The sequence below is a fragment of the Polyergus mexicanus genome, unplaced genomic scaffold (genome assembly GCF_030449975.1).
Source record: "Polyergus mexicanus isolate NDT 795.1 unplaced genomic scaffold, iyPolMexi1.0 SCAF_5, whole genome shotgun sequence".
In the NCBI taxonomy this organism is placed as follows: Eukaryota; Metazoa; Arthropoda; class Insecta; order Hymenoptera; family Formicidae; genus Polyergus; species Polyergus mexicanus.
In genome coordinates this window covers 11,707,305-11,720,556 of record NW_027223325.1, presented here as the reverse complement: position 1 = coordinate 11,720,556, position 13,252 = coordinate 11,707,305, and the positions used below count along the sequence as shown (strand labels likewise).

General features: G+C 36.8%; 2 protein-coding genes across 4 annotated transcripts; both read right to left on the bottom strand.

The window, feature by feature from the left end:
* Positions 1-64: 64 nt before the first annotated feature.
* On the bottom strand, positions 65-6,163 carry LOC138933364 (uncharacterized). Of its 2 annotated transcripts, XM_070295991.1 has the most exons (6): positions 6,045-6,163; positions 5,562-5,942; positions 4,650-4,754; positions 3,935-4,405; positions 1,563-3,677; positions 65-1,437 (listed from the first exon to the last, which is right to left on the bottom strand). In XM_070295991.1, the coding sequence occupies exons 2-6, from the start codon at positions 5,715-5,717 to the stop codon at positions 1,357-1,359; spliced, it is 2,928 nt and encodes a 975-aa protein (XP_070152092.1). In that variant the 5' UTR covers positions 5,718-5,942; positions 6,045-6,163; the 3' UTR covers positions 65-1,356. The 2 variants fall into 2 exon arrangements, with proteins under 2 accessions (XP_070152092.1, XP_070152093.1); XM_070295992.1 differs by lacking the exon at positions 6,045-6,163 and having other exon boundaries at positions 65-1,434; positions 5,562-6,025.
* A 120-nt stretch (positions 6,164-6,283) lies between these two features.
* LOC138933367 (protein cab-1) lies at positions 6,284-13,119 on the bottom strand. 2 transcript variants are annotated; one of them, XM_070296002.1, is made up of 7 exons: positions 12,868-13,119; positions 10,611-11,285; positions 9,742-9,957; positions 9,598-9,664; positions 9,358-9,519; positions 9,105-9,210; positions 6,284-8,983 (listed from the first exon to the last, which is right to left on the bottom strand). In XM_070296002.1, exons 1-7 carry the CDS (start codon positions 12,950-12,952, stop codon positions 8,885-8,887), a joined length of 1,410 nt encoding a protein of 469 aa, XP_070152103.1. In that variant the 5' UTR covers positions 12,953-13,119; the 3' UTR covers positions 6,284-8,884. The 2 variants fall into 2 exon arrangements, with proteins under 2 accessions (XP_070152103.1, XP_070152104.1); XM_070296003.1 differs by lacking the exon at positions 12,868-13,119 and adding an exon at positions 11,544-12,193.
* Positions 13,120-13,252: the final 133 nt, after the last annotated feature.

The window sequence follows — 13,252 nt, the reverse complement described above, 5'->3', positions numbered from 1 at the left end:
CACTCGAAAATTATCGAAGCAGTTCAGATTGCAAAATCATTAAAAAACTGTAAGTCTCGATGTGTTTGTGTCTATTAACATTTATTTCTACAAATCCGGCTAAGTTTTCACAAGCTCTAGCGAAACAACAATGCGTGTATCATGTGATTCGATAATCTCGAGAGTGCAATAAATCGCGTAAATATTTAGTGTCGCTGAATTCTTATCATCGTACATCGTCTCATGAAACGCACATACTGTGGAGAAGTAACAATCTCGATTGATTTTCTGGGTCGAAAAGGCTGTCATCAGGCAACAATTTTCCAAACCTCGATATGCAGGGTAATGCGTTTATCAAGAATTGAATCGCAACTATCCGTGCGCTTGCAAAATCATCCGCGTAGGCCAACAAGGAATTCAGCCTTAAATAATGTATATTCCGCTCTTTCATTTCAAGATTGATACCAATATATAATTTCGGGCATCAAACATATGCGATAATTATTCTTACGGTTCTTCGCAAATAAATGAAAATTTGAAATCAGATCATTTTTTCGCGCACTTTTATCATTGAAAATCAAATTTCTGGAAACCGTATCTCATTCCGTATTTCATTCCTCATCGAATAAAAAAACACAAGTGACGTTCGCCTCGTCAATCTGCCTCTAATAGCCATGCAACACGGAAGAATTCTCCTTTAAAAATCCACCCTTATTTCCTGCCGACTCAAAACTATTTTTTCTTCTCTCGTTGCTTTCATCATTTCATTTTCATTTAAAGTTTAAGTCGTTCCTTAATCTTAAAAACAACTACGATCAGTTTTGACATTCTATGATATAGCGTAAACCATTACTAATAAACCATTACTATCACATATATACTTAATTTCACGTGATAAATTAAAATATGATTATCCATAAAGAACACTTCGTTTTTGGGATGTTTTTCGAGATTCCTGTTTATCGCGCGCAATTAAGAATTACTCGTATACACTGAATATGTTCCTTGTCGTTTCTGTCGAAATCCTCGTTCTATCGATTCAGTTATTGTGAAATATTTTTTTTCATTAACAATAGAACATCCCATACATTCGACACCTCTCGATAAATCAATTATCGACGTACGAAATTCGATTTTATTCATCGCATAAACTACGAAACCCTTAAGGGTGATATAAACGACTAGAGCGCTATTCCATATACATATACCGTGCTTCAAGTACTTGCAGAAAACAATTTCGCGCTTGCGGATTGCGATCCGCATTACTTATCCACTGCCTAACAAAGAATTCATTTAGCAATCTTATATAGCGCTTAGTGTATTAACTCTAACAAAGGCTCGTGATTAGAGGTTCGTTAGTTAGAAAGAAGTTTGCCGTTAGAACGGCAGATGGCCGACGGGGAAGGGCTTTTTATTCTCGCACTTTACTTCGCCGTGGCGTTTAAGAGGATCGTCCTTCTGAAACAAAGAAAATCATTTTGGTCATCGTTTCGCAACAATTTCACGAAAGCATCATTGTTCTACGTTTTTTACATGTGTTATGCATATTTCCAAAAATTTTGCAACTTCACTCTCGTTCTCACCGTATGTGCACGTAACTTGTCGAACATTTCACGCGCGGTGTCGAAAGCGAATGAACCGACTTGTGCGGCTGCGCTGACCAGCGTTTCCGGCAGCATGTGAACAGAGGCGGCGCGCAGTAGCGCCTGTTCTCTAGTAGACGATAGGGCCTTTCTCGATCCTATGTTGGAACACGATCTGTCAGAGGATTCACCCGATTTGTTCATCCGATAGGACTGATATAAAGCATCGAAAGAAGGATCTCGCGAACAGGAACAATTGTTGTTCGGTGCGCATGAATATTCTGGATAGTTGTTTGGACATTTATAGTGATGATTCTGGTTTGTTCTAATTTCTTTTGTCCAACCACCGTCCACTCGTACATCGTGGTTGTTTTTCGGAGGCGCCGTCACCGTTGTTGTCGCTTCTCGTACATCTTTAGTTGTCGATATCACCGGCTCATCATGCATATCGTTGACATAAGTATGAACATATATATCGGTAGTATCGTCGGTCATTGACGTAGTATGCGAGTGGAAGCTTTGTGTAAAGTCACCCAAGTCGGTCTGTGACTCACAGTTACACTGCGACTGCGTCTTCGAATCGCAGTGAGTTTGCACAGTTAGATAGCTTGCGTGCGAGTTTCTCACGTCATCGTACGAACCGTTCACGTCGTCTCGTGGGCTTTTTCGCGCATTCGACCGATGCTCCGCACATGGTGACTTCGGAGAACAAACTTCGTCTTCATCCTCCGTCAAAAGATCTTCATCCTTTGCGACAAAATAAGTAACATCGGGTTGTTTTTTCAAGTCAACATTGACGTATTCATCGAGATTTATCCTCTGATGTTCGTCATTAAAGATTTTGCCATGGACGTCCATTACATAAACAGAGTTCGTCGGATTTGTTTCCATAGACTGCTGTTCAAGCTTTTCTTCGTTTGCCGAGAAGTGGTCTTCGTTCAAGTGTATGGAGCATGGCGGCGAGGACGGCTCTGAAAGCAGTTCGAAGCTGGGCGAATCTCGATTGCTGTCGTGCTGTTGTTCGATGGGTTCTTCAAAAGGTGTAATAGATAGATCATCATTTAAAGCATGCATATGGATGATCTCGAAAGCGTCATCATCTTCTTCTTTTTCCTTCTCTTCCTTCTGCTCCTGATTGCACGACCAGGAATTGGTCAAGTTGTTCGATAACATCTCTTGTACATCCTTCTCGGTTTTTAATAACTTGTTATCGAATGTGTCGCAGACTAATGTGTCTCTACTAAGAAGACCCTCATTCAACATTTGATGCCCTGTGACAGAGCAGTTCATACGAAACTCGTTTTCCACCAGTTTAAACATTTCCAAATAATCTCTGTCATTGGACACTTTCGAATCCATCTGCAGAGGCAGATTCTTCCGAGAAATGAGATCCTCTCGCATATTGTTCTGAACGGATTGCTCCTTTTCTATCCCGATATCACCGCTCAACTCAACGATCGCTTGAGCGATTTGCTGATCTTGCCTCTTCTTTTTTTCCTTCTCGGCGTTCGCACGAATCGCGTCCTCGATAAGGTCAAGTCTCCTTTGTAGCAGTCGCGTGGAATTATCTAAAATTTTCGAATACCACGACGATTCATCCACTCTCACAGTTAAAATATTATCATTCGATTGCTCCCTATCCTGAAGTTTTATTGTTTTTTGGTTCTTCTCACTCAAAGACGAATCGAAAGAATTTTGAGAAAGTCGTGTCGAGGAAGGAAAACAGAAAGGATCTTTACACGAGACAGGTGTAAGAGAATCTGCAGGAATTTTGTCCAGCAATTCCGTCACTTCTTTCACCACTTCGTTGGTAATTGTGGATATCACATCTTTCTTCATCTGTATATTTTTCATGGTGTTCTCGTTTCGCGATTCGTCCGCGCGTTCGATCGATACGTCATTCAACTGTTCCTTGTCCTGAGATCTTATCTTCTTCTGGTTCTCCTCGTTTGAATCCGAAGAGCATTGAAGATGTTGTGTTGCGAGAGAAGAATACTGACTTCCAAATTGATTCTTAAGCGGCGAAAACACAAGGGAATCCAAGCGTTCGGTCAGTGCCTTTGTTACGTTTTCTACCACTTCATTGGTAATTGTGGACACCATGTCTTTCTTCATCTACGGACCGTTAAGATCAATTCGTTTTGGCTACATGTCTATTTCATTTTGATTATATTTTATTTAAAGCTATGCTATATTTTTTATATAAATGCTTTTATCCAAATGTTAACATTAATATCGTAAGGAAACGCAGTGAATAATAAATAATAATCATTTTGTGCAAATACATAACGAGTTCTGGAAAAAATTTTCGCTGCAGTATTATAAAATACTATTGATATAAAAATACACAAATGAAAATTAGCAGCCCTTACCGATTCCATGTATTTTGTAAACCACAAAGGAGGCAAAGCATCCGAACAGTGCTGTAACGAAGCGTTCAATTCCCCTTGAACATCCACGTCCTTCGATTCCGTTTGTTCGTCCATTCGTCGAACTTTTATCTCGTTTAATTCGTTACATTGTTTTGCGTCTAATTTCTTTTGATTCGACATTTTACAATTTGTATGCTTTTGTTCGTCGTATTCAACATCCAGTCTTCTCTTTGAGAAGTTTATCATTTTGGAGAGTGTACCGGGTCCTTGGATAGAATTTGGTTTCCTTAAGTCAGAGTAAATAAAAGATCTTTTGTTTTTCCATATTGGTTTGACATCGACATTCTTTGATTGTTCTTTGTCCGAACAACGGTTCTCGTGCATACAAGAAGATTGTTCGTCGTCTGACATGTTAAAAGAACCCACGATCAATGGAATTGCATTGTTTAGTTCCAAAAAATGTTTTGCGAGCTAAAAGGAAAGATTTTCAATGATTCTAAATAGCTTGCTTCAATCCTTCTCCAATCTTCAAATTTGGATTGAAACACGCGATACAAATTGTCTCGCGCGAAAGTTATTATTTCAATTATAATTATATATCTACGATAAAAAAAAAACTATGCAATATTAAATAAAAAAGATAAAAAAAGTGAAACTCGAAAGAAATCCTTCTATTATTCGGTTTAATGACTGCAATCTTATATAAAGTGTGTACCTTCAATGCCTCATGAAACTCGCATTCTGAATCGATCGGAACATTGTCCCCGTCATCGTCGATGTAGAAAATGCGTCTATTCTCTGGCACTCCAAATAGCTTTCTCTACAATAAACACGTAAGTGTTATCCTGTTTAATTTACAGATATACAGGATGCTCCGAAAAAAATGTAAGAATCGGTAATAGAAAGTATTCGTTAAATCAATATATATATTCCAATTTACGAACGTTATTTGTGTTATTTTCACAATTTGACGCAAATAATAAAACTTCAGAAACTCATGAGATATAAATTAACGTGAAAAATAGAGAGAGAAAGAGAGAGGGGGGGGGGGGGAGAGAGAGAGAAGCGAATAAATACACAAGTGTTTAAAAAATATCACTGCTCTTGAACGTGCTCGTGCATATACATATATATATATATATCAATTTTACTATTTAAATAATTATCTGCGTCATATAAAGTGACTTGTCATTCTCTTATATTATTATGTATCGCATTAAAATGTTATTTAATATATCTATGAGGTTTTAATATCTCCTACACAAAAGATTCCACACGATATTAATTATCACGATATCTATTTTCTCTTTGTAAGCGCAAAACGGAAAATATTTTAGTTCCAGCGAGAATGAATAGCAAATCTTCCCTCAAACGTGACGAAATATAAAGATTTTTTCATGTCGAACTATCATTACATCCACGAACCGATATATTTTCGCACCAAAAGTTGTATATATATATATATACAGATGTTACGGTTGACACCGTGAAAATAGTGCTAATGAGGTGGAAAGATGCGATTTTTCGACGTGTTGCCTTAAAATAATCCGCGCTAAATACACGAGAGAGAGAGAGAGAGAGAGAGAGAGAGAGAGAGAGAGAGAGAGAGAGAGAAAACGCGACTCACCAGCTTTGTCCGCAGCGACTTCAAGTCCAAGTTAAGGCGCGACAAGAAGATTTTGCCGCCGGACTTGCCATCCACTGTTTCCTTTACATCAAAAAAATAATACTCGTGCATCTTGGTCGACATTGTCGGTACTGGCGGCACCGTTGGCACTGTCATTATCAATGACAACGACGACGTTCACTCACGCGTCTTCGTAAGTCCGGGAGCGCAAGATGGTGTCGCTCCGAATCCGGATCAGCTGGTCCGGGACCTCTTTGACTCGCAATACCAGCGCGTCCGCGTGATGTTTCTCGCTCGTTCTCTTCTTCTTCCTCGAGCTACGTTCCTCTCGGAACGCGATGACGCATCGGTGGTCGTATGCGATGTACGGCACGAGGTTTCCTTCAACGAACACTGTTATGTCACGACACGATCAACGAGCAACGGCATAATAATTGCGTCGAGACTGAGAGCTACGTTATGCTCGCGCTACGCTATATATACCTGATGCAATGGCGTAGTGTTTTTGTGTAGAAATGAGAAACACATGAACTATGCATACGATCATGCGCAAACGAGACACGTGGTATTCCACTCTGTCGTCTGTCACTTCAAATCTTCGATCCGTATGTCTATACATCATTTCGTTGTTCACTCTTAATTCCATGCGATGATATGTGTGAAGAGGAGATGCTTTATAAAATAAATAATTTATTTTAATAAAATAATAATACATTATATCTATATAATTTATATGTGTATATATATATGTGTGTATATATTTCTTTCTCTTTTTACATTCTCTAAGATTTCTTTTTTGATTAGTAGAAGTGAAAAAATAATAGTAAGAATATTTTGTATAATTCGCTTAATCACAATTTAAGTAGACGGATGTTGCAAGGGAGAGAGACTATAATTTTAATGCGATATATTAGAATTAAATTTAATTCGATCGACAGATAATTTCCTACTCTGGGATGTGGACACACAATATGCACAATCATGTACTACAAATCGCTATATACCAATAGTCTATTTGTACACAGATTGTCCTTTCATAGTATTCTCTGTTTTTTTACGCGACTTATAAATAATGTATATTTGTGTAATAATATAATATATGTCATTAGCGTCAGTAAAGAAGACTAGAAACATAGATTCATGCTTTTAACGTATTATCACACTCATTGGCTAAGAGGTACATTAATCATTTATAATGATATATATATATATATATATATATATATATATATATATTGTAGTGATAGAGGAAAAGGAAGAGTTCTTTATATCGCGAGATCTTATGTATCATTATGCTTGCCTTATCCAGCATAACAGCGAATAGAGATGGATCTTGTAATAGCAATAATGCAAAACAAAGCTACTCACTCGCTCCTATTCGCTTTGCATTAAATATATAGACATCTGATATTTGCTAAAATAAATAGCAACTCTGCATTTTCGATTTAGAAGATTAGTAGAAGATTTATAAATTCTCTTTACAGAACTAACAATGACGCGATTATAGAAAAATAAAATATATTGTCCTTTTAAGCCAACAAATATTATATATGTATGTGTTGTGTGTATCTATTGGTAACTGTTGAAAGAACAGTTAAGTTTCCTCGCAGTAAGCATATTTGAAATTGTTGTTCACAAAGAAACATTGCATCTCAAAAGGTTGTAAAAATGAGAAACATACAACTTATTTTGTATGTTTGTACAGCTCGTGCTATATTGACTTTCTTATATCACATAAAGCAGAAGATAACTTACTTATCAATACAATTACTAGAGATAAAAATAAAATAAAATACAACGCAATTAAAAAACATTAATCTTATAAACAATTTGCTTCAATTCAGTTAAAACTATTTAGTATCGCCATTTAAAACACATTGTAAACAATTCTGTACTCAAATATAATGAAAAAAGAGCATCAACTCAAATATTTTAATTTTTTGGAAAAATCGATTAGATCATAATATATTTTTACAATAAATATCTTGATAAAATATTATCACGTATAAAATAGTTTGTGAGGAACTCGTTAACTGTGTCTCATTCCACTGAATATATGTGTTTTAAATATATATATATATATAGAATTAATAACAAAATAATATGGCATAAAATTGGAACCTATTCATAGCTTTGACCTTCTTGACATTTTGTTGCTATTTTTCGAAAGGAGATATTTTCACATTTCAATAAAAATCATCCAATATATCACTTATATCTGTCATGTATATTAAAACGAATATACTTTGTGAAATGTCATTTAATGTGGTATTTATGTATGTATATTCTAAAAAGAATGTATATGAAAGTGTATGAATGTATATGAAGTGATATATATATGTGTGTGTTTCAAATTTCTCTGTGATATATAATCAATTGTATAATTTTGTATAATACTACAGTATAACTTTCCGTATACATTTCGGTTACAAAACAGATTCGAATAGCGTTCCAAATTAATTAGTCATTGGTTTTCTCTTTACTTTCAAAGAAGTATATAAGTCTTAAAGAATAGACTTTGGTATACCATTGCAGCGTGCGTATTCAATGGACGTATTCTGTCGAACATCCATCAGAATGTCCATTCGAGCTGCGAAGCGGCGGATGATGAGTCATAGAAAAATAATACGACAATCGTACGATAACTCTATTCTTGCTATGAAAGTACAAACTATAGTACGTCGCGACATTAGAAAATAGTTGGATGTTCTCGGACAAACGAGCGGTTTTGCACGTCGATTAATTCGTCGTCCTTCTTGGAGAATTTTCGTTACCTTAACTCATAAAAGTGCTGTCGACAATTTAATGTTTCGATGCTAGAAGAACCGATGCATCGCGTTTTTTGCAGGAAGCAAACTGTTTTTTTATATAATATTTCGGAATTTTATCAGCTAAAAATTTATCTTCCAGAAAAAACAACTAATAATTTTTAGGATTAATTTTCTTTAGAAAAGCGTCAACGTTTCGTAAAGTCAAATCAATTGAAAGGCCGTAAAAAATAGATATTAAATCCACTCGCATAAAATCGCTAACTTGTCGACTTGTATGTTTACTATGCTTTGGATTCACATATCAACGTAGACGCTCACAAGAGTTGTCTTATTTCCGGAACGAAAAGTAAAATATCGATTCCTTCTTCCTCTCCCGTAAAATACTTTGCCTTCCGCGCCGTATATAAATATTAAAGTTGTGTATACATTCAAATATAATAGATAAACATTTCCGATATGGTACATTAACAGTGAGCTAAGCACCAGGGAAGATTTCTTCGGATTGCGCGCGCGCGCATGATTGATTCTCTTTCTTTCTCTATTTTACTGAAACTATATGTGGTCCTCTTCTTTGTTGTTGCTTTGCGCTGCCGGCGTTGCCGGGGTAGGATCATCGTGAAACATCGGATTTTTCACCTCCATCTCGCCCGTCTTTAACATATAAATCATCGAAAGACACTCTTAGAATTAATATTTATAATCTAGGATTTTGAGAATGAATGTTTGAAATTTTAAGTTAAAAAAAATGTGTAATTTATGTGAAAATACTCACAGAAGCAAGTCCCGGACACTCATAAACGGTGTAGTCACCCTCCTCGTTTTCCTCGTCGCTCTCTGCTTCTGAGAGGGAACCCGGGTCCCTTGTTGCAGAAGTGCGACTGCAACAAACAACGTTTCCCCTTTATATATATAGAACACGTTCCTTTAAAAAAAATTTAAATACTTGTTTATTCTCTCTTTCTCTATCTCCCCCCCCCCCTCCTCCCTTCCACCTCTTTCTCTTTATATAGAGATAGTGAATTTACTTTTCCATGGCGATAATTTGTTGCTTCTGATGTTGGAAATGGTACATCTGGGCAGACTGGGCGAGTCTCTGGTCACCAGAAGGCGACACATCCTTGTTCGGTCCTGTTACGCCGTAAGCAGGATACTCTATGTCGGCTGCAGCTTTCGCACCGCGTCGTAGTCTAAAAAATAAAATAAAATGCTGCGAAAAGAAGCAAAACGCGCGTGTCAAAGAGGCCAATTATCGTAACCGGAATTACCTGCACCATGTTAAACTGATCAATACCAGAGCGAACATCGCTGCTGCACTGCAACCGGCAACTATGGCTGAAAAAAGAAACGTATCAATCGTGTCGATCGATTCATTCTCTTGCAATCATCATATTTCACACCTCTCCGCTTACCAATGAAATAGATGTCATTGTTTAAATCGTGATTCATGGGCACCATAAACGGACTCTTAAATCTGTCCGTCTGTTCCGACGCGTCAAGTCGTACAACCAATTCCTTCGGTGTCTTTTGGTTGATGTTTCGCAAGTTGTCTTCGTGCTTTATCAATATTGGCTCCTTATCCGTCTCTTCTTCTTGCCAACTCGTTCTCAACGCGTCTTGCTGATTGTCTACGAGTTACATAAACCAAAATTTTTAATTGCATTTTCATAGAGATTGTCTTTGAAAAAGAAGTAAAAGATAGCAACTCTCTCTATATATTTATCAATAAATCAATGTGTTTATAAAAAGGAAAAATTTAAAAAAAGAAGAGATTAAAAATAAACGACTAGATATTATTGAGGTTTAGGTTGACGTAATTTGACCCTTCCAAGATTCTAGGACAATGCTTCTCAAACTGGTCTCCTTAGATTAAGGTCAAGGAGAATCCGCATAATAAAAGTTAATTGTAAATTAAAAGATGACTAATATATAATAGAAAAAAATTTGATAATAATCTGTATCTTTTTTAAGGAGAAAATTCCATAGAAATGCACAAAAGAGTAATAATACATATCAAAGCCATTTTTGATTTGGTTTCATATGCAAATTCTGCATAAGAGAAAATTAACTAAATTTATTTTTCTTTATTTATTAAAATATTATATATTTTTAAATTATAAGATATCACAAACTCGTAGCTCAACTTTGGAAAGAGATGGTGCATGGGTAGGTAGAAAATTCGCAATAAATTTTGTATTCTTTGCAGGATTTCATGTACTAAAAAAGATTGAGAAACACTTAAAGGCAAATGATAAGAGGATCAATCAATGCGAATATTTACCCGACGAGAACGGCGCGTCGTTGTTGTATCTGGGATCGTTCGGTGCCATCGCAAACGGATGTTTCTCCTCCAGATTTGAGTTGTCAAACCTGTACGTAAATTCCGGCTCGGTTGCCTCCGCTATCGCCGATGCCAGTCGTGTTGGTTCCCTTCCACCCTCGTGATGCAAGAAGATGCCCGCAGGATTGTGATCTATATACTTGTGGAAAGTGTTTACGATAGGTCTCTCCATCGTTTCCTCTCTATCCACATCGAAGGTCCGCTCGTACTCGAGATCCTTGGAGAAGTGACCATCATTGTTCGTCTCGTCCGGCTGCTTCTCCTCGGGATAATCCGGATACTTGTTATCCAGATTGTAAAAATACCCCGAATCCTGGCTCGTAATCTGATTGACAAGGGAATCGTGATAATGGGGTGAATGATAATAACGCTCCAGCCACGCCTTCAATTTCCGATTCAGGATGTCCTCGGCGGCCTTCCTGTCGGGTATGAACTCGACGATTCCTCTGCGTTCCTCCTGATGATTCAGCTGCTGAAGATTGCTGTGTTTCTTGTGCATAGGCGACAGGAATGTGGCCAGATGCGAGCGATGAAGACGCTGCTGAAGACGGTGTGCTTCCAGATAGCGGGCCAGGTGTTTCAACGCGATGACCTCCGATGTTACCGGAAGCGCATCTGCATAATGTTAGTTTAAGGAAATGGGAACTGCGTTTTCGTTTCCGCACCACGTTTTTACCAATCAATAATGTCAATATCAGTTACCAACTTTATTCTAATGGCTAATTTCTAATATGAAACTCGTACTCGACAACGAGGAGATAAAAGTAACGCGGCTACATATAACGCTAAGTACATCATGAGGATGAAAATTAAAGTGCATTCGAGTTTTATATGTATTTAATCTTTAAAATGCAATATCAGTCTGTGACTCACCGCTATATATATATCGTCTATTTCCATTACTATTAAAGTAATGGTCTCCTTTTGTCGAACAATTATTTTATCTTTTCAATTGTATCATATTTTTTCGCTCATTACGTTCTTCAAAGAGATATTATTCTCTCTAAATGATAAAAAAAATCATGTTACATTAATATTCCACGATGCGATCTCCCTTTAGCACTCGACGATATAAGAATATATAGAAAATAAATTCTTCCCAAATGACGAAGAGAGTTTTCTGCACAGTGAAATATTGATCTGCGATATTGCAATTGGAATTTGCTTATATCATAATCGCATTAGCTTTTAATTCCATTTTATCCGATTAATGTTGCGAACTGAAACATCGTGAATTAAACTGAATTGTATCGAGCTTGAATTGTTATCATCGAGTTTCCTGTTGTTTTCCTCAGCACGTAGAAACGGGTTTTCTGTGGTCAAGATACAACACGCATTTTGCGATAACACCGACTGTAAAAATTAGCATCTTAAAACTTCTTCGTCAAAACTTCGTAAACTTTGTCAAAATCATTACATCGAACGATCATCAGCAATAAGGATTGAATCAAATCCTCTAATCAAACAAATAATCCAAAATAAGCAATTTACACTTCACCTTCAATAAATCTTAATTATGATACGGTTCGATGATAAGATACCTCGAAGATGATGATGCTGCAGATTATCTTTTCATCATATTCATAAATCATATATTGTATATAACAAAAGGCACAAAATCCTTTTATTATATAATACAAATAATATATAATCAGTTTTTATATTATTTTTTTAAAATTTCTCTTTTCTCGTTTTTTTATTTAAATTTTTATTTAAAAAGGATTAATTCTTTAATATTGAATTTAATAGTATTAAACTCTTATGTTTCAAATAAAACTTTCAATTTTTAGTAAAATAAGAAAGTTTTCTTTTAAACAAAGACATCAAATGTAATGATAATTGTATCGCAGTCAATTGCTTCCGTTTTCAAATTTTCAGTTTCTTAGATTTCTTCTGCGATTTGAAACAGAAATATTATTTAGAGAGAAAAATACTTTTTTTTATATTTTACCTAAAAGATTACTCCCTAATATCCTCCTCAAAGATTCCTTTCCCTGTAACATATTTTTGTCCTTGCAGATCGATCAAGCGTATAAATTCGCATGAAATATTCTGTCAATATGATTTCAACATTCAACGGATCAATCTTTTTTAATTAACATTAAAGATTACAAATGACTGTCCTTCAGTAACGTTACCGTGTCATTTCCCCTGGAGACGTTGTCTCCCGCGACCATAGATTCTCTGCCTTACTTACCCCTATAGAAGCTGAGCTCGCCGATGGACAGGCTCAGCAGGAGCGGCATCAGCGTCAGCCAAGTGCAGCCCCGCCGAAGGAGCATCTCGTAATAGTCGTCGTCGCTGCTGCTGCTCAGCTGCCAAAAGCTGTCCGCACACGAGATGTACGACGATCCTATCGTCACTCTATTCGCGTCTCCATATGCGAGAAAGCACGTCACTTCATTCAGGGCGGACGGCGAGCTTGCGCGATTCGGCGCGCGGTTTCACATTTAATCAATAAACCGACCACCACCGAGACTTTCGCCCTCGCACGTCTCACCTTCGTCTTGTCTCGACGTCGCACGAGCGAGTACTCCGAGTTTCGTTCTTCGAAAACGCGACTCTTCACCGTCTCCTCCCTC

What these genes read in the sequence shown, in the direction of transcription:
- LOC138933367 (XM_070296002.1), bottom strand. Translation starts at nt 12,952, where the DNA reads ATGCTCCTTCGGCGGGGCTGCACTTGGCTGACGCTGATGCCGCTCCTG. An exon ending in CGACGCGCCGTTCTCGTCGG is followed by an intron (nt 9,958 to 10,610) that starts GTAAATATTCGC and finishes TGTAACTCGTAG; the next exon opens with ACAATCAGCAAGACGCGTTG. An exon ending in CAAATTATCGCCATGGAAAA is followed by an intron (nt 9,211 to 9,357) that starts GTAAATTCACTA and finishes TGTTTGTTGCAG; the next exon opens with TCGCACTTCTGCAACAAGGG.
- LOC138933364 (XM_070295991.1), bottom strand. Translation starts at nt 5,717, where the DNA reads ATGACAGTGCCAACGGTGCCGCCAGTACCGACAATGTCGACCAAGATG. An exon ending in AGTTTCATGAGGCATTGAAG is followed by an intron (nt 4,406 to 4,649) that starts GTACACACTTTA and finishes CTTTCCTTTTAG; the next exon opens with CTCGCAAAACATTTTTTGGA. An exon ending in ACAAGTTACGTGCACATACG is followed by an intron (nt 1,438 to 1,562) that starts GTGAGAACGAGA and finishes TCTTTGTTTCAG; the next exon opens with AAGGACGATCCTCTTAAACG.